The sequence below is a fragment of the Lissotriton helveticus genome, chromosome 1_1, assembly GCF_964261635.1.
Source record: "Lissotriton helveticus chromosome 1_1, aLisHel1.1, whole genome shotgun sequence".
NCBI lineage: Eukaryota > Metazoa > Chordata > Amphibia > Caudata > Salamandridae > Lissotriton > Lissotriton helveticus.
Window position 1 is genome coordinate 485,633,846 of NC_136057.1, and position 24,573 is coordinate 485,658,418.

Genomic DNA, 24,573 nt, shown 5'->3' on the forward strand with positions numbered 1-24,573 from the left:
AAGAGCAGTGGTCCGGCCTGCTCCTTTCAGAGACTTTGAACTGGGGGAATGTTAAACCCGTGGACTCTTTGCATCCTTTTGTGTGTGTACAAAAAGGGGAGATATGTAGTGTGCGCTCTAGTCCGTGCTGTCGCGTGATGATGCAACACGCAAGGACGTGAGCTAGAGGAGGGGCGCATGCGCGTAGAGCGCGAAAGCGCGACAGAGCGCTCCTCTAGCGAACTTTGTAATTTAATAAATACACTTTCCCTACCATAAAAGCATCGGTGCTTTCATTGTATTTAGGTGAAGATCTACGACTTCACATCGTCTTTGGCCATTCTAATACCAATTGGTCTCCGGCTTGGTGGCCACCTGAATTGGGCCAGAGTCCTACTCAGCGCACAAGTCCTAAAAACAGAAGTGGGGGGACGCTGTCACCGGAAGTGACGTCACGAAAGGTGGCTTACACATCGGGTTCATTGCCTCCCCTCGCTCACCCCTTAAATGCGATTGCATCAGAGAAGCCAGCGCCACTTGCGATGTGTTTTTTCCAAGCCTGTCTGTACTTCCCTGCATCATTTTATCATTATTTCGCTGCCTTTATGTTGTTCCGATATAACATAATACAGTCTATTTGAACGCTAGAGCCCAGTTTAACAAAATAAAAACTCAAAGTGCTTTTTTTGTTGCTGTAAAACAGTTATGCCTCCGATACCTGGCTATTTCTGTTATGGACTAATTTCACTTATACCTGCAGCAGAAGAAGGCATATTAAAGATGTAATTCCTTAACCCTTCTGCTATTCCAGCATGTCTTTAACGGAACACAACATGCACACCTCTCTGTCAAACGTCCTCATTCTGCAGGTGTCATTTTTTTCTCACTTATGCGCACTCTCCGGACATGCAAAATGCCCCATAGATTTGAGGTCGCCCTCTTTCCATCGCTCTCCGAAAAACCGATTCTCCGTTCACCATAATGGTATCACCCTCTTAAACCCCTGACTTCACGCCCGTTTTTAGAGTCGGCCAAAGAGTGAAGTCCAGCTGTTTGGCGGGGGGATGGCGTCCACCTAGGAAAATAAGTGGGGGGACGCCGTCCACCCGCGTGGTACCCCAACTCGAGCCCTGGTCCTACTCCTTCCTGGAATCCAATTTGACCATGATCTGTCATTTTGTAGGCTTTCCGCTTCTCTTGGCTAAAATCACTTAGAAGGACCCTGGCTTTCCTAATTTTTACTTGCTGTAAAATGGTCATTCATACTATGATCACTTTGAGACTAGATTATGACAGTTCTCTTCTTCTGGGTCTACCAATATATTACATTCACTTACTTCAGCTAGTCCACAACATGGCCGCCCACCTTGTCTTGGATTTGCTGAGGCATCTCTCCATGGCTTCCCTACTAAGTGACCTACATTGGCACCCTACTCATAAAAGGGTTTTATTTACGGCAGATATTTTAACTTGCAGAACTCGAGGTCCAGTCTATTTGCAGACGCTATTCCAAAGGTATTATCCAGGTTAAGTTCTAAGATCTTTTGGGTGCCTTGCTCTGGACTATCCCTAGAATCTGTCACAATGAATCGATGAACATTCCGTTGTTTTCCAGGCTGACATACTTTGGAATTCACATCTGTTAACTTACTGTCACCTCACTCAATAGATATTTTCTGTTTAAAGAAGAAAAAAACGTAAAAACTGTCTCTTTAATCAAGACTGCCTTTTGCAGTGTAACTAGTGCATTGATGCCCTTATTAGGGAAACTCTTTAAAAGGTTGTTTCAGTCCTGTGTTGTGGACATCACACTGCATGTTGATGTTAGTGGTGCACCAAAGTTCCCATTGATAGGGTAGTGCTTACCTGTAGCTAGTGTGATTAAGCTGGATGCCGTAATGCATGCCAGTATCTAGCCTGGCCCTATTATTTTCATTGAAAGCCTCCTCCCACCTCTCATATTAGTTATTGAAGGACAATGCTGATCTGGCAACAAATCTGTTCTTAAGGTAAGTGCCAATCCCCATAAGCTTTGTTAAACAGAGTGCATCATGTCACAGTTGTGAGGACTTGTGATTCTTCCGTGATGTGCATGTAGATTATGCTCTTTTACTTAAGCAGCTCATATTCGTCACAAAAGTCTGTGTCGGTGGACTTGGGCATGTTTTTCAAACTGCTATGTGTTATAGTGCATGTAAACTGTTGTTTGTGATCAGGAAAGGGCAGAACGGATTTTTCAAGAAACTCATGGGGAACTGTTGCTGTAGACACTGTTGTCTTACCGTATTGCTGGCTACCCATCATAGCAAACAGATTCATCTGTATCAACTTGTGTATGATCGGGAGCAGAAATGTTTTTCTATACTTTGTAGGAACTGCCCCTATTGGCCCTCTCTACAGGGTCACTCCCAAACAATTTGCCTTCGCTCTGGTTACACACTGACCTCTGTAGTGTATTAGCTAATAGAGGTTTCGTAATGTATTATAATGCATTTTTCCACTAGTTACCTTAACTCATATTTATTTCTCATTTAAGCTGCACCTTATTTTATCTGTAACTGCCTGAAAGTTAAACACCCAAAAACCCCTTACAGGACAGTAAGGTGTTTTAGCCATACCTTTGACCGCGCCCCCCACTCACAGACCCCGCCCCGCACTCACAGACCCCGCCCCTATCTCATTCAGTATCACAGTTCCCACACTTGTTAATAGACTTAACAGCAGACCGTCCGTCTCGAGCTCTTAGTGGCTTCTGAGGGACCCGCCTAGCCGAAATCTCCCATGGACCTCCGCGATAGAAAGCGAAACCGAATGGCGTCGGTAGAATAGAGCGCGAGTGACTGCTGAAGAACAAGAGCATCCGAAGCCCGAGCCCCGCCGCTGACGGACGTCAGGAGCGGCTTTACGTGCCCCGAGGCGCCTCCCATGCCGATGGCTTCGGTGCCTGCCTGCTACTGGGAATGGCGCTGCCGGGGGACTTGTCAGCGGGCTCGGCCTCATTAGGTATGGTGAAGGTTATCTTCCTGCCAGGGTTCCCAGTCCCTTGTTCTGGCCAACGTCTTTACTATGAAGTGTTTGTGACCCATAAACGAGCCCATAGTTTCGGTGACCCGGGATCAGCCTTTTTTTTCCATTTTTTTTTCATACATTCTCAGTATTTCTTAAAGGCGCATGTGTGTTTGGGTCTGCATATCATAACAAATGTTTTACGCTTCGTTTGTCTTTCTGCGGTGCTAAAGAATGCTTTCCAGGAAGCAGGAAAAAGGGAAATGCATTAACCAAACTCTTTTCCTGCTAGTCACGTGTGCGTGCGGAAATCCCCTTTAGAGAAACAATAATAATCGGTGATAAACTATGGGGTGAGTCCTGACGTGTTCTGAACAGTTTAATGCTCGTGCAGCATGTGTTCTACATGATCCTAATCTGCACATGGTCAGATTCGAACTGCAACCGTGCTCTCGTGCCGGCATAACAAAACGCGTGTGTATTCATCAATTCAGTTATTTAAATGGAAATATTGTACTACTGAGCAGTGCTAGTATTCTCCTATTGAAAGTATTGCCGTCTTCCTGAGAAGTGCAGACATGTTTATATGTGTAAGCACTCCTGGGAAGCTTAGAAAGCTGCTTTCCAGGCATGTGCCTAGACTTATTTGAAAATGCCTATGTTGCTCTAAAATAAAATACAACAATCGAATATATACGTTTTGCAAAACTAGATTGAAAGAGGCAGTACTCGGTCTTCCGTGTAATCTCATGGTAACGTTGGTACTTTATCTCCAATAAGGGACACATTTTAAGCCATAAGTGCATGTTGTACCGTAAAAAATAGCGACAAGCCAAAAGCTTAAAAAAGCACAATTTCTGCTTGCAATGAGGCTTTAACACTTCTAGTGCCAAGGGCAGTGGTAATAATGTGCGAATAGTGTTACTGTTGCCGTGGGCGGGGTCCCTTCTCATGTTTCTGGTTGGAATGTGTGCAGTCATGGAGCAAATAAAATGCGTGATGTGCTGTACAATCCTAGAGAACTAAAAAAAATGCGTTTGAGCAATCTTTAAAACGTGTTTACCAGGGAACTGGCCCACAACTCAGAACAAATAAAATGTAAAACTAGTTGTAAAACGACGGGTTCTAGTTTCAGTTTCGTTAGTTAGTTCACAGTAATTATGCAATTTCACAACATCCTGTTCTGCCAGTCACTAGATGGCAAGGCTGGATGTAACTGGGGCGGACAGCCTCAGCCTTGTTAGCAAACACCAGGTGTTTAACGAATCCTGTGTTGAGTGCCATGTCTGTTGGTTTCATGCACTTTGTGAAAGCGTCTACAGGTGCGGACCCCAAGGGCTAATAAATGCTTCCAAAGGAGGCGTCTTCTTTCGGCCTGGAGTTTTGGACAGATGTATACATTGGTGCTGGAACAATTTTCAAAGTGGGAGTGATGTACATCACCCAAGTTACCTAAGCAAGAGTAGTAAAGGTGTGGTATGTAGCCAGCTGGTGTTAACTTTGGAGCACACAGTCGCCAATATATGACTACGGTGTGGTAGGGTACTGCCGTTTACAGACAGCGCATTTTTTTCTTATTGAATTGACCACTAAATTTGATAGTAGAACTGTATAGCGCATAAGGGTTTCAGCAACAAATTATCATTTCACATCACTTAGTGAAGTGTCCTGATATGTTTTGATCCTAATAAAAACGTGTGTGTATCACGCTTAAGAACAAAAAAAATACTTAATTTATGCTTTCATCTGCTCATTCTTTTTTTGAAATATTTTATACAGACTATTTGGAGATATTTAAATATTGCTCTCACTTGTATTCAGAGAATTAAAAGTAAGTACCATTCTCCATGTGCCAGGTCTGGTGACTTAATGAACTAACTCTCGGTCAGTGATCAGCTCTTCCCCCGCAGCTCCTCTCGTCAGCGCTCTGCCCTGCGGTCCCAAACAGGCAGGGTTTAAGACCTAACCCTGCTGGGTCCCGCTGTTTTGCACATTGTATTTGATTCATTCCTGGCTCTGCGGCTTGTTACCCATACCGCTCTTGCGCATTTGTATTTTATTCTTCTGGCTCCTTGGCTTGTTTGCCCATAACGCTACCGCTGCGTTATTTCATTTTTCCCGCCGCAACCCACCCCGCTTCCGCCTCCCAGCCACACGCCCCTCCCCTACTTAAATGGCGACCGCTGCGCGATCGCGCAGCAGACAAGCCTAAGGCAAGCCAGTCTGCGCCTGACGACGGGTTCCTCCACGGACTCCACACCGGCCTATCATCAAACTGCTTCCAGGCCACCCGATACTCACCCACGGACCCATCACCTGCCATAGCTGCAGCTTCACTAGCTGATGAACACCTGCACCCCACCTGTCAGAGCAGAATGCAACCACCTCAGATGCATACTACTCAACACCCGATCCGTCCACAAGCATGCAGTTGAACTCTGGGATCTACTCGACCCAGCCTCCCTGGACTTCGCCTTCCTAACAGAGACCTGGATGAACCCCTCCTCGGCACCCAACATTGCCATAGGCATCCCAGATGGATACAAGATCACCAGAAGGGACCGCACCAACAGGCCAGGAGGAGGAATTACCATCGTCTACAGGAATAGCTTCGACTTGCACGACAGACACCTCCAGCACCGACGAGCACCTACACTTACAGATCCACACCGACCCCAACACCACCCTCAGAGGAACACTCGTCTGCAGAACCACTGGGCCCCAGCCACAGTTCATTGACGCCATCTCCGACATCGTCAGCATGCATGCTCTTGCGTCCCAGACTACATCTTCCTTGGAGACCTGAATTTCTACCTCGAGAATGCCGAAGACAGCAACTCCGTCACTCTGCTCGATAACCTCTGACTTAAACAGCTTGTTAGAACACTTACCCACACCGCCGGACACACGCTCAACCCCATCCTTTCAGCCAGCAACCACGTCGCCTTCAGCCACACCACCGAACTCCACTGGACCGACCAACGCTGTGTCCACTTCATCTTCAAGAAACCCACTGCGCACCACCACCCGCTACGGATCCTCTACCGCAGCTGGAACAATGCCACGGAAGAGCAGCTCATCATCGCCCTCGCCAGAGACCCACCGACACCAACTTCAGGCAATGGATCGATGACCGCGTCAGCACTATCGCCCTGATCAAAAAAATCTCAAACAGACGCACCAACAGAAAGGCCAGCTGGTTCACCACCGATTGGTTTTTTTTTTTTTCCAGGAATCCAAGCGGTCTTGCCGAAGACTCGAGAAAAAGTGGCGCCACGAAAAGACACCGGACAACCACGCAGCCCTAAAGAACGCCAGCCGCAAGCACCACCAACTCATCCGAGCCACCTAAAGGACCTCCTTCAAGGAACGCATCAACAACAACTCGCACAGCAGCAAAGAGCTCTTCAACATCGTGAAGTAGCTCTCCTACCCCAGCTCCACCGCAAGATTGCAGACATCCACGGTAGCAATAACACCCAGACCCTTCCTACAGCCGCCAACACTGCAGACTCACCGCTCCCAGCCTCCGCAACCATCTGTTTTCCTGAAGCCACAACAACAACACCATCAAGACCATGTACACCATCCAATCCGGCTCACCATCCGACCCATGCCCTCACCACATCTTCAACACAGCAAACCGTATTATCGCACCCCAACTTCGGAAGGACATCAACAGCTCCTTCAAGACCGCTACCTTCCCGGAGAGCTGGAAGCACGCCGAGATCAACGCCCTACTCAAGAAACCCACAGCAGACCCAAAGGACCTCAAGAACATCCGGCCCATCTCCCTTCTGCCGTTCCCGGCGAAAGTCATCGAAAATATCGTCAACAGGCAACTGACCCACTTCCTCGAGGAGAACAACATCCTGGACTCATCCCAATCTGGATTCCGACGCAATCACAGCACCGAAACCGCCCTCATCACTGCCAAAGACAACATCAAGACCCCACTGGACAATGGCAAAACCGCGGCCCTCATCCTCCTGGACCTCTCAGCTGCCTTCGACACAGTCTGCCACCACATCCTACGCACACGCCTACATGACGAAGGAATACATGACACAGCCCTGGACTGGATCACCTCCTTCCTCACCGACAGAACACAGAGGGTCTGCCTCCGCCCCCCCCCTTTCCGTTCTGAGGACACCAAGATCATTTGCGGTGTGCCCCAAGGATCATCCCTCAGCCCTACCCTCTTCAATGTCTACATGGCACTGCTCGCACAACCTTAACATAGTCTCCTACGCCGACGACACTCAGCTGATCCTCGCACTCACCAAAAACCTGCCACCGCCAAAACCAACCTCCACGAAGGAATGCAGGGCGTTGCCAGCTGGATGCAGACCAGCCGCCTGAAACTTAACTCAGAAAAGACAGCGGTCCTTTTTCCTCTGATCCACTCCCTCTGCCTGGGACGACTCCTGGTGGTCAGCCGCCCTGGTATCCGCACCCACGTCCACCGACCACGCACGCAACCTGGGGTTCATCCTGGACTCGTCGCTCTCAATGACACAGCAAGTCAACTCCATCTCCTCCCCCTGCTTCAATATCCTCTGCATTATCTAGAGAGGGATCCCCATACAAGCCACTTTACTTTTTTCTACTTAAAGTTCTAGGTATTCTTCAGAATTTGAGGTCTATTCCTGGGATGAGCACTATATTTGGATACAGGAATGCTAGTATTCTTGCTTCTACACTTTGAACTTATTTTTATTTGGTTTGGACTGCCACCTCTATTTTGCAGAGGGCCCCCTACTGTTGTCCATGTTACTTCCATTTGAGTAAATGGTTGTTTGTCTATCTGTGAGTGACCACAAGGAGCTATTTTTTCAATGCTGAAATTTATATTGGTATGGCAGAGCCTGGGAACATCTCATAATGTTTTGTGATATGCTGTTCCTTGAATGACTGGTGTTTGCTTTTTCACCATACTGGCAGCTAAAAGCAATTTTAGTTGCCCTTTATGCAGTATCTTTCGAGTTCTTTGATTTCTGGGAGGCTTTTTTTATTGATTAGTTATTAAGTCCCAGTATGGTATTTGCTATGTAAGGAGGGTGCCTTAAGGCCTTTCTGGTCTATCCTTTCCTCGAATATGGTTGTGTCCGGGAGGAGCCTTGATTGCTGCTGTTCTCGACAATAAATACTTTTTATGATGGTGAATTCTAATCTGTGCTTCCTACCGTACTCTACCCCGAGGAGTTTTGAGGTATAGACCTTGGCATACGACTGTCAATACAATGACCGCCCTGCAGGTGATGAGTCATTCACCAGGGAATTTCAAGGCTTGCAGGGCATTCCGCGTCACTCCTTGGTGAGCTTGCTTGTACTAGAGTTTGGGCATCCCTTTTTATCTTCAGTTCCATCATCAAATTATTTAAGACATTGGTTAGGGCACTGAAATGTATCTATGATGGGCGAACAGGAGGAAACCGACATAAATGGGGTCATTTTCGAACTGGGCTCTGGTGATGAGCAAATTTAGTTTTCCTAATTTTTCGTCAATACTGGAGACAAACCATGTAAGAGTGTCTTTGAGGACCACCTGTATATCGAGTTTCGACAAGTGGTAATTATGGGACTTCACTGCGACTTGTAGGGTATTCCACAAGATGTCACAACACCCAGTTGTGCTACTTGTCTCTGTTCTACTCTTTTTAGAGGATTTTGTTGGTTCCACTACCAGCAGCAATTTCACAGCGTGAGATTCTTGCACTGCAATTGCGTTCAGTGCTTAGGTTAATGGGATGAACTTGGGTACTGTGTCCTTACTATCCCCGGGGTCAGCAGTCAAAACAGATTGATTCAAACAGACTCCTGTGTTTTCACTGATTTTGAGAGACCATGCATAGATTGCCTAATAGGCATAATAGAGCTCTGGCATTGCAATATATTTGATCAATGACAGTTTGGTCCTGTGGGTATTGGGCTCTTTATCCATTTCTAGAGATTGCTGGCTTAGTGTCTATGTGGATTTGTAAACCCACTCCTTCCTTCGATGCTTTCAGAGGCTGGGGGCCTGCTGTGTCTTAAAGAAATGGAGTAATGATGGGGGTCACTTTGTCGTTATGATGGTGGTGGCAGAGTCTACAGGCTTTGTTCTGCGTGAGCGCATTCCTGGCCAGACTTGGAATTGTTAACCTAATTAATTAGCAGTTTTTGAATTGTGCTACTCAACAAGGAACTGGATCTCTTTGAGCGGACCGTTGCTGCTCCCCCCCCCACTTGACTCTTCGGGCCTCTAAAGGTATTCAAAGGATTAAATAAGCAAGAACCGCTATTGGCTGCATCCTCCCAGGGATCAGTATTCAGATTCAGGTTCAAGTGACACAAAGGGGGATAAGTGTGGACAGGATCAACCGTCCTGTAAGAGTCGTTGGGGCAGAGCTGTACCCATACTTATATTTTAAAGGGGGTTGCCTCTAGCACACACAAAGGAAGCGAACACTAGTCTCTCCTCACCCCAGACGTCTTGGAGCCTTGACAGGGGAAGGGAACAACTTTCCAAGACCAGATGTGGGGGGGGGGGTTAGTATAGGGAGTCCCTCGCTTTCAAAGGCTGGCACCAGGTACAAATACCTCCTGAGTTATTCATCGTATCACTTCTGGGCCTGTGAAAGACTCTGAGGAAAAACAACTTTGCTACTGAAGGACTGGTAATAGACACATGACAGTATGCCTTGCAATACCGTGTTCTCTTCATGTACTATTAGATTAGCAGTACCTTTGGGAACCCCCAGCAGTTGATTTAAGAAATTATTCTGTGGTATATAAATAAATAATACCGGATCTAGGTTTGACTGGACATAGGAATAACAGATAGCTCAATAAATAAGAGTCAAGATTCGAGGTAGTAGGAGTTTGCAGGTTTTAATACAGCATAAAGGACAGGAACAGGACAACCTGCACGGGAACAGGATGGCAGCGCTGCCGGGGGCAGGATCAAGGGAAAGGAATCGGCGTAAGGGAATGGGTAACATTTAATAACAGTGCACAAGCATATATACTAAAACAATTGCATTACAGTGAATACAGTAGGCGGAGCAGTGGGTGTAACAGGAGGCGTATACATAGACATGTGATGTAAACGTAACAGAATATGTCATAAATGGGGCGGAAACATGGAGGGGGCTACCTAAGGAGCCGGGACCTCTAACCTAATGGTGCACGCAAACTGACAATGACGTGTTACTAGGAGAAGCTGGGGGCTATGAACTCTGTGCTAGGAGTAGAGACAGAAGTCTGGAGAGTCAGGGCGACATGTACCTAAACCCTATCTAGTATCTAATGTTTAGAGGACATGTTGATATAAACTAAGAGTCAGGAGGGGAGAGGCTAACAGACTCTTAGACTGGAGCATGCATTATTCTACATGTAGTGCGTGTTGAGGAATATTAAATGACCATTAATACAGTATTTCTCTTGCATGGAGACGTAAGGGCTAGACGATGACGGAAACTATTGATGCGATTCAGTAGCTTAGGAATGCAGAGAAGGAGGGCTGGACTGATAACTAGAATCATAACATACTCTTGGCAGACTCGTAGGCAGAGCCAGGCTGAACCGGGCACTGTGAGGCAGGAAGTAAGTGAAGGGTCGAGGATACAGGTGGGGGCTGTATCGCTCCTCAGCGAGGGTTCAGGAGACAGGAGCTGAATCTGGTGTCCGGGCCCTTTTGAGGCCTAGAAACGGGGACTTTACAATGAAATAACGTGCACACTGAGAAACGTGGCAACGTAACTTTACATAGGCCTAATACTCGTAGCTTTCACGAGAACTGGAAACTAGCATACTAGAGATGGACACAACTGTAATTGCGTCTTTAATCAAACATGGGGAATACATATGCATATTAATCATGCACACATAACATAAGATGGGGGCCACGTAGGGACACAGAACATGGCAAAATTTACTTTTCCACATTTCTCAGCCACCTGAATTCCCTCCGAGGCTACATATCCCCATAGTTCACTTCCGTAGATGGCAGTTGATACTCTTTTTGCCTGGTATATTTTCAGTAATGCCGCAATTGGGCGCTTGCCCATCTTTGTGGCAAAGTTGAGAATAGATGCACTTACTCTTGTCACTTCCCCCTTCCTTCTCCTAACCAGGGCACTCCAGTCCAAACGATCATCCATTAGGACGCCCAGGTAAGAGAAGGTTGGGGTTATAGGCACCTTCTCTGCATTCACCCTAAAGGAATACTGCTTCCTAGGGCATGTCCCAACTTGCATTACAAATGATTTTGAGTTATTTACGGACAAATCGCGGTCTGCCATAAAGTTGCAAGTTATCCAGCAAGGTTTGCTGGCTTCTTGGGGTTCGGGCTAGTAGAACCTTATCGTCTGCATAAAGCAGAACGGGCAGACCCCTTCGCCCCACATACGGAAAATCAGCCCCTGTTTCTAACAAAATCCTATCCAAGTCATTAATATAAAGGTTAAAAAGAAACTGGGCAAGGATGCACCCCTGTCTTACACCCCATTCAATACTGAAATCCCTGGGGACCCCTAGGTCCTGAGCTAACCAAATATTTGCCCTCGTATCACTATGCATATCCCTCAGGAAGTCCACCAGGTGGTCCTCCACCCCCATGGCCCTCATGGATTGCCACATTCTCCCCGGATTGACACAGTCAAAAGCAGAGGAGAGATCCATAAAGGCCATGTAGATCGTCCCTTTTTGGGCAATCGTGTTCTTCCCGAGGATCAGATAAAGGTTAAGGCACTGGGCCCTGGTCGGAACCCATATTGAATATCTGAAATTATCTTATTATCTTCTACCCAGGTAGCCAGTCTATTCAATAGAACCCCTCCCACAACCTTAACTACGGAATTAATAAGGGAAATCGGCCAATAGTTCAAAGTACTATTGCGATCACCTTTTATGAACACTGGTACAATAGTGGATGTGCCCCAAGACTTTGGGCAACCGGCCTTAGCGGCCGCATTAAGCACACCCAGCAAGACCGGGGCCCAAAGTGAAGGATTTGATTTAAATAGGTCCGGCGGAATACCGTCCGGACCTGGCGCCTTGTTACACGACAAACCAGCAATGCCTTTCTCCACTTCACTCTGGGAGAATACAACCAGGGCATTATTTTGAGCGCTACCTTGTGGTCGAACTAGGGGTAATCGCTCTTCAAAATATGGCTAAAATGCGAGACCCAATCCTCTTCCAGTATGTTAGTACCAAGACCTTCATCCATAACCCTTTCAAAAAGACGTCTATTGATAATGCCCCAAAACTTAACACTACTACCTAACGTGCTAGGGTCTACCAATTCGCGCCAAGTTGCTTCCTTCAATTCTGCCTTACGGCTTGCCAGTATCTTTTTGTAGGTAAGTCGAAGGGCACGAACCCGAGGTTGATCCCTCGGGTTAGCTTTCAATGCATCCTTCAATACTCTGGCTGCTTTAGAGCATGCGGAATTAAACCATGTAGGATTGCTAGATGTTTTTCGTGCAGGGACAGAAAGCAAAGCCCCCACCTTAGCAATGATCTCTGAAAATGAGTTTAGTACGCCTGCTGCTGAAGAGTCAGGGGACACACAAAATGCAAATTCTGCAACACAAGACTCATGGACCTTTTCATAGAAAAGGTTTGGAGTCACCTGGGACCATTTAAGGCGACACCTACCATCTTTCAATTTAAGCACGCCCGGCACTACCTCCCTGGCCCTCCTATTCAATATACCACCCCCCAGCTGGACACACACTGGATTGTGGTCACTGAATGAGATCTCCATAATTTTAAAACCCTGAAGAATAGCCTGTAGGCTAACAGAGATCAAAATGTGATCTATAAAGAACCCTCCACTACGCCCTGTAAAGGACGGCACAGGCTGTTTACTCGATGGAACAGCAAAAGACATAGACGAAAAGATATCGTATTCATTAAGCAGATCATAGAGTACATTTCCTTGCGCTGAGTGCTCAAAGTGGAGACCCCGTATCCTGGCACATCCCATATCAAAAAACACAGTTGATGGACAGAATGTAGAACAATGTCATACATTCACCCCAGTACAAGGATCTGGGCCTAAATCCATCGTTTTTTTGCACTCCACACCACCCTGGGTTAGACACTGGCTATATGCAAATCTTCTCTGACCCTGTGCCTCATGGGAACAGTCCAGTCCGAACTACCAAGCCATGTCTTTCCCAGACCGGAATCAAGCATCCAAGGACCGGTTTCTGGCTATCAGCCTTCTTTCAGCCTGGATAGCTTGACTCCAGTGGTGTGGAGAGCCTGGGACTCGCGTCTGAGCATACCCAGCCCACTCGGGGTGAAAATTGCAAAAAACACAGTTGATGGACAGAATGTAGAACAATGTCATACATTCACCCCAGTACAAGGATCTGGGCCTAAATCCATCGTTTTTTTGCACTCCACACCACCCTGGGTTAGACACTGGCTATATGCAAATCAGCTCTGACCCTGTGCCTCATGGGAACAGTCCAGTCCGAACATCCCATATCACCCATCCTAGTTGTTTCAGGGTCACCACACGGGTGGATATTAAAGTCTCCCGCTATCATAAGGCTATGAGAAACATAAGCACAATGCTGCCTAAGAAGCCCATTCATCAGTGTTATCTGACAAACCCCCTGTCTATTCAATGCATTTTAAAAGTTAATTAAACACACACTAGCGTTTCCATGCTTTAATAGAATAGCTTGGGAGTCAGTTTGAGCGAATGGGAGGACCTTTAATCCTGCATTTCAAAGCTAGAGATGTAAAAATAACTAAACCACCCCTTGCTCTTCCACTTGCTGAAGGGGCAGCAGGGACATAGAAAGCTTTGTACCCCTCCAGATATAGGTTGCAGTTCACCAGCCAAGTCTCCTGTAAACATATCCAGGAGAATTGACTGATACACTGCACCCACATCGGCTCTGCGATCTTCTCTGCCAACCCAGCAATGTTCGAGGACAGCACGTTGTAGTCCACTAGATGATCCCTAAACGATACAATGGGCAAAACCTCCGGTGACTTCAAAATGGGGGGCTCAAATGATGTCTGTACTAAAGACCCCGCTCCTATAAGAAATAAATGAGCTGGTTCTGAGGCCTGACAGTTGACGCTTGGGGCTCTAAACCACCAGACAGTCGATCGCAGTCGTCCAGCCTTGAAAGTACTGCAAATCTGTTTGGTCCCTGCACAACGGTAGTAAAATGGCAGCTCCCTGGTAAATTAAACCCATCACAGGCAAATCTCTCACCTAAGTGTCCCGGTCGAGATCGCTCTTCACAGCTCGCTCCCTGCTGGCCAGAGTTTTCTCTACTCATTGCGGTGGTATAAAAGTAACTGAGATTAAAAGGTTGAATAGTGGATCTCACATTCTGGTTAAACCCACCGCAGATATGATACACTGTCCTACTATCACTAAAATTGATAATTATACAATTACCCTCTATATCCTTTGTTCTGCGCCCTATCCAGCTTACCCGGCGAACAAACTGAATTTTACTTTGTACATTCAAAGGGAGGGGTCTATTACTGTTCAACCAGTACACGTTTTTTTTACTTTAGCTCACTATAAGACTCCACCCTCCCCGTGGCTAATTCTGGCACTCCTGTCAACACAACAACATAGGGTACAGACTCTGGGGATAAATCAATGTGTGGCAGCAAATTCTTTTGATGATCAGTAGAGCATTGTGGTCCCATCAGGCCTCCCTGCTGCTTATTAGCATTTCCCCCCCTCCCACCAGTTGTTGATTGGCACTCTTTCCTTGGGGGCAGTCTGTTTCCCTGTATATGGACTTCAGCCATAGTACTGGGCCCGGCTACAATGTTCCTGTCCAAGTTGCCTGGAATTGGGTCTAAGGCAAACGTATGGGATGAAGGAATAATGCTTGGGCTGTGCCCTAAACCGTTCCTCTGGAGATCTTTAGCCTCGGTGCACTTTGGCGAAATGTTCTTAATAAGAGAAAAGTTTGTTGTAGATAGCTGTTCTAATTTAATCAGTCTATCCTCAATAGTCAATAGTTTTTCATATACAGGCTTTATAGAGGCTGATATGAGCTCGCCTAATGTCCTCCAAAAATCAACATCATTCGAAGGCAAAGGTCCATCTTGTGAAACCAGAGGAAGAGTATTTGGAAATGAGTCATTCACGCCTGGTTGACCTGGACTTAAAAGAACCACATCCGCATTTACCTGGTTAGCTGTGTTATTTGATTCCGGCTTCTTGGATTTCTTTTCCCTTCTGTGCTCTCCCCCCCCTCCCCCCCTTCCCTCTTTTTTAGAGGTCGCTCCCGATGAATTTTTTGCTGAGATGGGGGCGAACCTTTGGGATGGCCCCTGAAGAAGCATGGGTAGCTACCCCACAATCCACATTATCCTGGTCTGACAGCAAAACCTGGGGAGGCCGAACACAAGTTTGGCCGGAAGCCGTAGGGTAAACGGCTACAGGATTGTGCGGCACCGGGCTGCGAGCCAGCGCCAGGTCCTCCAGGGAAGAACGTTTGGCAAATGACGGGTCCTGAGAGAGTCGGCGCTCAGTAATTGCTACTTCCTTTGCAAGAACTGAAGTAGCCCTGGTAATGAACTGATTTAATGTCCCGGCTATATATCCTCCCGCTGCTGCTTTCCTTGTCTTCCCTTCCAGCCATTTCGCCCACAGATAGTTCTCAATGGTAACAAACGGATGATATCAAGTTTTACACTTATATCCAGATCATAAACTGGGAGAATTACCTTTTTTAGAATAATGATTTTAAAAGGGGGGTCTGTCTTCTTCCGTCCTCTAATGGGCTCAAACGGGCCCGCCCTTGGCCCGGGCTTCGCCATGCGCGCGTCCCGTGAAGCGGGTGCCGCTAGGAGTAAAGTAGCGGCTCTGGGAGGGGCTGATGGTCCCAGGTGGCGTCAGGACTAAGCATGGGCGTAAAATCCGTTCCGCTCGCGGATTTTGCGGATTTTCGGTAAATTCACAATCCGCGAACTCTCGCGAACTTGCCGAAAATTCGTAAAATCCGTGCGAAGCGGATTTTTTGCTTGGTCGCACTTGCCAACTAGAATACTATACAATTTCGCGGGAGTAAATACTTGCGAACACGTAGATGCGGCGGGCAGCGACAATCTCGCAATTGCGAGATTGCAAAATTTGCAATTTCGCACAAGAAATCCACCAGCAGACAGCATAAACCTTGAAAATTATGATTTTTATCAGAATAACTCCTCAGGTTGACATTTGCCTGCACTTTTTCTTTGCAAGGAGTCCATTTTGGGGGGTGGGGGTGGGAGGAAGGAAGTGCCCCACAGTCTCCAACTTCCTGTTCTTGTCCACCAGGCTCCTCCCAGTGCTTTCTTCATGTGCTGGTCACTTTGATTTGGATCTTGACCTGGAAGGATTACTTTTGTGGATGCTGCTGGATATTTGGATTTTTGCAAAACTGAAAGCACTCAGCAGGTGCAAAAGTTCAATCATTAGTAACCATTCCCTGTAGTGCTTCCTGAGGGGCCCCTTCAGAGTTCATTTGCCTACTTGCAACTATTCTATGACGCTGCTCTGACCCTCACAGCAGGCTCAGAGAATAGCTACAAGTATACAACAAAGGTCCTGTTAAAAAAATTACACTGCAACAGAAACCAATTACAGACAAAACTGAAAGCACTCAGCAGGTGCAAAAGTTCAATCTTATCATTAGTAACCATTCCCTGTAGTGCTTCCTGAGGGGCCCCTTTAGAGTTCAGCAAATTACAGATAAGGAAGCAGGTGCCAGCCAGACTGGAAGTTTAAATTCAGTGACACATTAATCAACCCCAAATTAATTCATGTCAGTTGAAGCAGGGCAGGTGTGCTTGCTTTTTTTCACCCCCATAATCTACAGTGATAAACCAACCAGAGGGTGGCAGTGATGTACCAGAGGGTGGCATGGGTGTACCAGAGGGTGGTAGTGGTGAAACAGAGGGTGCTGTGAACCTGTGATGATGAACCAGATGTAGAAACAACATAGTCGTGGACGTTGCGAGCTGACAAGTAAGTTCGCAATTGCGAACTGGTACAGAACCCTCGCGAACTGGCAGAAATCCTTGCGAACACAAAAAGAGAAATCCGCAAATTCGCGAGAGTTAGCGGATTTTGCGGATTGCGAATCCGTAAATACGCAAGTTCGCGGATTGCCAATTCGCAAAATCCGCCCATGCTTAGTCAGGACCAAGGACTCCTGGAAACTGGAGTCTGCGGTATCCTCTAATGTCCCCAAGCAAGTTCTCCTTCACCGATGCAGAATCCCGTTCTGGACCCTTGGAAGTGGTGCCAAACAGCCCAAAACAGAAACTCGGGACTTAAAAAAATTCCACCTAGAAAGTTACTTGAGAACCGACAGAAACCTGGGACTTGACTGCTCGCCGATTGACCTGACTTTGCAGTAGCCACAACAACAAATCCTGTTCAGCGGCTCCTCTTGGAAGGGTTATCCAGCCTCATAGAGCCCCCTTAGGCTATCGCCTGCAGCTTTACCCCGTAGGATATTTTCGACTTCCTAAGTAGTGACTAAGTCACTACATGTTTGTCCAGCAGCTCCCAGACTATACCTCCTCTAACATCACTGGCTGCCTTGCCCCACTGCATTTTACCTGTTCAGACATATTTTCTTTAAAATTTCTTCTAAGTCTGAATGTAGCCGGAACTGGGCCCAATCCGCAGCTTATATCGGAACCGTGCTCCGTTGTGGTTCGCCATTATGTTTGTCTTTGCCCAGTTTAGTGCAACTAGATATCCATGGGTGGTGCTTTGATTTTTTATTTTTTTTATTATTTTTTTTAGGTGCATTTTTCATTAAAAACTTTGACAATTCATAAATCCGGTTCTACTGATTGGATTTAATTTGTTTCGTTGTCAAACTATTTATTACATGTTTCTCTATTTTATTCTAAATTGGTGTGGGATGTTTCTTGCATTGTATTTTCACTTTACTACTGATTGTGTGCTTCATTAATACCTACACATTGCCTTCAAGTTAAGCCTAACTGCTTTTGTGCCACGCTGTTAGTGGGTTAGAGACCGGTTAATTTAGTGACTTTTTGTGGTTCACCATGACAGGGATTGTGGTTGTTGCTTGAGGAGGTTAACACCCACCTCAACCAAAATCCCAACTTCCTACTGCCCCTCATGCAAATTGGCCAACAAGGGGTCTTTTAAAAACGTCTGATGCTTTCTTTACCCTAGTAATCTGAAATTGTGTGGTTACTCGAGATAGTCATCGTGTATATAAGGTGTTCACTAAAATGATTGTTTTTACTTTTTATTCACTTAGGTGATCATCTCATCAGTGTTCATGACCTACTATAAGGACGACCTCTATGAAGAGTATGTCAAAATGATGACCAATATAGTTATCTTGTGCATGATAATATGCATATCTTTATCTTTCTGGATAGTGTCCATCACTGCAAGTACTTACTATGGTAAGGGCGAAAATGATTTCCTTTTTTCTTGAAAAATATTTTCTTTTACTAGTTTTCAAATACCAAGACTAAATTAAAATAGGTACATTTGCATGGAAATTAAGATCATATAAACTCTCTGGCGTAGACATTTAGTACTTGCATTGTATTGGAATGCTAGATTAAAAAAAAAAAGAAACTTTATACCTTTAAAAAAAAAAAAAGTTAATATAGAATATTCCTATTTTGGCGGCTTCACCCTTTCACTTTAATCTGCATATTTTTGAGAGAGCAGGGGATTTCCAACTCTAGCTTCATAGATTTTTATCATATTTACCGTAATAGTATGTTAGGTAATAAATATGTTTAGGTGTAAGATGTAATGAGAATTGCATGAGGTTACTAAGAATATATGTAGAAATAAAAAATTGTGTGCAGCTTTGTATATAAAAAAAACACATTTAAAGCTATATAACAAAGTACAATAAAGAAAACAAAAATAACATACAATACAATGGCATACAACATGATCTCTGTAGCTGACGGAAAGATAAATGCACTTACAACACAGGTCATTAGCATTCAGAAGTCTAGTAAGTAGCAAACAAACAGATGCAACAACCTTACACAATAAACATGCAAAATCAGGGCCACTCCTACAATGTCCATTACTGCCAATTGCTCCAACTCATTCATTGCGTTGTCGTAATTTCTAACCACTTTGAGGTGCCTCTCTTCAGCCACTGCCCCTTCTGTCATGTCTTTCAGCCAGGCCTCATATAAAGGCACTCTCGCTGAGATCCAGTGGATTGCTATATGCCTTGTCCCTAACACAAACCATAAGGTGGTAAACTTGCATGGCAGTTTACTCTTCTTGGATCTCAAAAGGTGTCCCACCAGGCATTGTTTCACTGTGAGGGTAAGAGTCCTACATGTTACTCTTTGCAAGGTCTCATCTCCTCCAAATAGCCTCATACTGGCACTTCCAAAACATATGGCTGAAGCTTGCATTATCTCTACCACTTTTAGGGCAGCCTGCGGACCAATCCTGAAAGACTGTTTAGTCTCATTGGGGTCAAATAAGTCCGGTGTAGTATGTTACAATGTGACAGTTTGAACCGCAGGTTGCTAGCTATCGTGTGTACTAGCTCATGGACAGCTATTCACTCTTTATCAAAAAAGAGGTCGTCCAAATCCTCCTCCCACTTTCCAACCCGCCACAGGGGGCTTCACTCTGTCTGCTGTTAGTGCTGCATAAAGTCTACAGATCAGTTAGCAGCCTCCAACACCCTCCATCATTGATTCCAACGTAGCAGACACTGGAGTCTCTGGCCATGTAAATCAATTTAGTGAATTGCAGGAACTGACCTCTGCCGACATCGAAAGTTGCACAGGCATATGTACAAATTTAGAAATCTTTTAGACTGGTATAGATTGCCTGATGTAAAGCATCCTCCTTCCCGCCATCTCTTCAGGGACATATCTTGGTTGAATCAATTCCAGACGTAGGGATATCGAACAGCGGCCTATGTAGTACTCTGATGATAACCAGTGCAGGGAGCTTGGTGCTTTGGTGTGTCTCCTGTATCTGGTACCGGGGCAACATTTCTAATTCTACAGTGCGCCCCCCCCCACCAATGTCTTCTCCCATTTATCTTTCTCAGCACACCACTGTGTTCGGGCTGGAGCTGTGTTGCTAGATAATATTACTCCAGAACCGAACGGCACAATCCACTCCATCTTATCTCATTTAACATATGCTGGGCCCATCCTCCTTCTCTTACCAGCCCATACCAAGGAAATGAGCAGCTTGTCCAGTGCCTTGAAAGTCGAGCATGGACCATGATGATCGAATTTTGCAGCATGTAAAGTTGACTGATACCCCAACCCGATGAGTACCCAACCCATCTAATAAGCCTATTGGTGCTCAGGTGAATGTGCTATCTGGATACCCAGGTGCGAAATTTGTCCTTTCTCAACCCAATCTTTATCTCGGCAGCTCCTACAGAAGTAACCTGGCGCATATTGCCAGTGAGAATAATAGTCTTGTGCTATTTGAGTTGCATCATGGACATGCTCCTAAAGAGGTGTAATTCATGTAACAGGACTGGGATCACCTCTGTGGAGTAGGATAAGTAAAGCAAGGTATAGTCTGCGTATGTCGAGACTATGTGCGGGGTGTTCACGACTGCGATTTTTGCCCATTTCTGCATGCGGTCTTGGAGTCTAAGAGCATGCCATTTTACTACCAGGGCAAATAACCATGGCAAAAGAGGAGCGCTTCGTCTCATGCCACTCTCTATCACCCTCTGTTCTGAAACACATCTCCCTGATTTTACTTTAGACACTGGGTCGGCCTATAATAACCTGACCCAGCCTCTAAACTTCTGCCCAAATTTCCATACTGAGCAATCCTGCGTGCATATTATCTCCGTCTAATGTATCAAAAGTTTTATTGGAGTCTAGCACTACCATTGCCACCTCCAGTTCAGTATCTGGACCATATCTATGACGGGGTGGAGTCTGTGTAAGTCCATTTGCGTGTTAGTGCCAGGGATGATGCCACACTAGTCCGAATGGACTAGAGAGGCCTCCTCCTGGCTCAGTTTATTAGCCCGCGGATTGGCCAATACCTTGATATAGGCATTGATCATAGATAGAGGTCTATAAGAGCCTAAGTCAATTAGGTCCCCGTTCTGCTTAAGTATCATCAGGACTTGGGCTTCCCTCATTGAGTCAGTGTGCCTACATCAATGATACCAGTACTCGTATACCTCCAACAGGTTTTCCGTGATGTTTATCCACAAGTGGCGGTAAAACTCTGGTGAAAATCATCTAATCCTGGAGTTTTGCCTGACTGCATGCTGACAAGGGTGCCCAGGAATTCCTCCTTAGTGAGCTGTTTTAGCTTAGCTGCTATGTCCCAGGTAATTCTGGGAACTCTGATGATACTAAGGTAAGAAGTCGCATGGTCCGCCAAGCCAGTCACTGTTTTTATGTAGAGCATCTTCAAGTAATGAAATGTGGTGGTGTTGATACTTGCCTGTGACCAGTGAGACATCCAGGCCCGTCAAATACATTATAGTAGAGGAACATTCTCTCTTAAAGAGCCATTGAAGCATTCTACTTTCCCTCTCCCCATCAACATGCCGTCTTTGCATGTAATCTGCATTAACCAGGGAGTCCCTGCCTCGTGAGTTGCTAATAAGCCATGTACCAGAATGTAGCGCCCGCAACAACCGTGTGTGAATATCCATGCTGAAAGGAGCCACCCATATAAGCAAGCCCCTGGTGTAAGCTGAATATGTAGCTGCATAAACCTTTTCTCTCCACTTCGTATGCATCTTCTGTATCTCTGCATCCATTGGATGCATCTCCTGTAGAACCGCAATGTCAATTGGGTACGTGTGTGCCATGTCTTTTGTGTAACCATTAAGACGTTCCATGTTGAAAATGTTACCATTGTCACCTTAATAAAGTAGGTGAATGTAGATTACCCCTTCTTTGCCCTGGGACTTCCTCAGATAAGGAACTTAGTTTGGAGCTCTGATCCACTGTGTATCCCCATGTGCTTGCAACACAAGTCTCATCCGCATCATTCTAAATTATTACAAAGAAACATATTCATTGTTAGTGTACTGTGAAAATGCATTAAAACTTGCCGCAACTGTTCTTGAACGTCCTGTTTTCCCCTACCCCCGGAAATGCAACATATCTACTCGAGTCTCCCCATCCTTCCCCTGAAGTTTGGCCTGTTACAGGCCTATGGTATATGTATGAATAAAACCGAGAACGCCAAAAACTGTTGTTTTGTACTGTCATAGCTGGGGAGGATACCGCCCAGCTAGCGCCCAGCAAAATCCATTATCAGGGCTGCCTGAAACAGGTGTTGTCTCCACAGCAGTGAAAGGAGGGAGCCCGAGGAGAAGCCAGGGCCCACTGTGTCAAGAGGTAACCGGGGTGGACCACCACCCACTTATAGGCACCTCCCTCAGGGACCCCACAGTACCAGTGTCCCCAAGAGTGGAGAGATATCCTGGTAGATTTCCCAAAATAGAAATAGTTATTCGTGCCAAATGCTTTGGTCATAAAAACAGAGTACCAGGCCTCCGACTATCCAGGGCCTCGAATCCAAGTCATTTGGGGTACTTGTTCCCTCTCGGGTACCAGAAGAATGTCTCGCCCATCTCGCCTGGCATAGTCTTTGAAGGCCCCGGTTCCATAGCTACCAGTGAGGAGGTAGCAGCCATAGTCATTACTGCTATTTGCCATTTCCCGGCTCTGCTCCGAGACATCATCTATCCTCACCATATTCAGTGTGCCATCGTAAGCCACTGCTACCACCCTGCTCCCAGAGCACTAGGACAGGGTAGTTCGTTGCCATATCTTTCATCTCTGCTAGATCTTTTTGTCCCTTCTTGAGGTCTCAGAAACGCTCTGGGGCTTGGCCTTTGAGGTGATTCGACAAACGCTTAGTCAATTCCAGACAACCCCCGGATCAGTGAAGATGTGTGCCCATCCATCTTGCAGCACATATTGGATGCCCATTTCTCTGAGCTTTTGCTTAACCCCTGTGCAGGATTTATATTTGTCTTGGACACTTTGCATATAGTCCGGGAAGATTGTAATAGTGCAGTTATCAAAGGTGAGAATCCTGTCTTGATGTCTCCTCCAAAGGATACAATCCAAGTCTCAATACTTGAGATTTTTTTATATCAGCGCTCGTGCTCGCATGCGTGGAGGGGGGTAGGAGGGGGTGCTCACTGCTGTGGAGGTGGCACCATCATCCTGTGCACCCGCTTAATAATGAACGAGAGGGACAGATCCGAGCTGAACAAAGAGTTCAAAATCCTTGAACCCTACGTCCCTTAAACCCCTCCCATTCAGAGGGAATCCAACAAAGTATAAGTAATTGCAGTGGGACCTACCCTCAACGTCTTCTAGGCGGCCTCCGTCTCTGAATTGCATCAGTCAATCAGGTTCTCCATCGCATTCAGCCTTCGCCACTTCCACTGTGGCTTCCAGTTCATGGTCCTTTCATTACATTTGTGAAGCTGGCACACTATAAGTTGACCTCCACTTAGATAATATCAATTTTTGTCTGCAATGCTTAACCCAGTTGAGTAATTGCCAATACATTTAGGCTCTTGGCCGCATCGGCTCTTGGCCGCATCATTGGTCACCAACTTGCCACCTTTGTCCTACATGCCCAATAATTTTGCACCTCCAACATATTAGTCCATCCTCGTCTGCTATGATGCCTTCACCGCTCTGTACTTCCCCCTGACTAATATCACCCCAGGGTATTGCATTCAGACCAGTGTCCCACAATGTCTAGCCACTCCCCACTTCAGTTCAAATGAGTGCGAGCAAGCCCTCTCGGGGAAGTACTCCATCTCAGGGCTGACTCTAGTTACATGTGGCAGTCTCAAGTGCCACTGGGAGTGCCCTGCATGCTCCGTGACTACAGGAGCCGCACTCAAAGAAGGCTGTAAAGGCCACCAGGGCTCAGCTTCCTATATCACCTCCAATTGCTGCCAGGGCCAAGGGATCACAATCTCTTGTGATTCAGAAGGCCTCCCCCCCTCTACCACCAGGATTAGGACCCACTCCCACCCCCCATGACTCTGCCGCATTCCTCCCTGCGATTTGCTGTGTGGGTCCACGTCGCTTTGAGGTCCCTTTCCTACTCCTTAGCAAAGGAAGGCTACACCACGGCAAGTGACTGGGTCCCATGGCTTTCCTCCTTAGCTACGCTCCTGGCTGCAGCAGCGACGTAGGCCGTGATCAATGGCACAGGAAGTTGAGCCTCCTCGCAGCACCTCAGCACAGTACTGGGCAGTCCAGGGAATCTGCACACACTAGCAGTGCTTTTTGTGGGGAAAAGCACCAGTGGTCTCTCAGAATGCTGCAGGATTATTCATCGAGGGCCCAGAGCCGAGACCTGGTGCTTCCTGTTGGCTGTCTTGCTAAGCAACAGTCCCATAAAAATAATAAATGATAATAAATAATTGAACATGACTCATACTGAACTAAACCCGATCATATAGCATTTGCTAAGCTGCATGTGCTAAGAACAGATGGGCTGGCACTTGTATAGAAAACATACAAACATAATGAGAACATTTCTCATTTGAAATTGGGCGGTGGGTTTGATTTTGGAAGTACTAGCCTACCAAACAGTCA

At 46.3% G+C, this 24,573-nt stretch overlaps 1 protein-coding gene across 1 annotated transcript in view; it reads left to right on the plus strand.

Moving 5' to 3' along the window:
* The first annotated feature begins 2,647 nt into the window (after window positions 1-2,647).
* Window positions 2,648-24,573, plus strand: part of TMEM19 (transmembrane protein 19) — a 174,161-nt gene continuing 152,235 nt past the window's right edge. Inside the window, exons 1-2 of the mRNA XM_078673924.1 lie at window positions 2,648-2,982; window positions 18,258-18,408. Of these exons, the coding sequence (XP_078530050.1) occupies window positions 18,279-18,408 (130 nt within the window). The 5' untranslated portion in view covers window positions 2,648-2,982; window positions 18,258-18,278. The remainder of the gene's footprint in view (window positions 2,983-18,257; window positions 18,409-24,573) is intronic.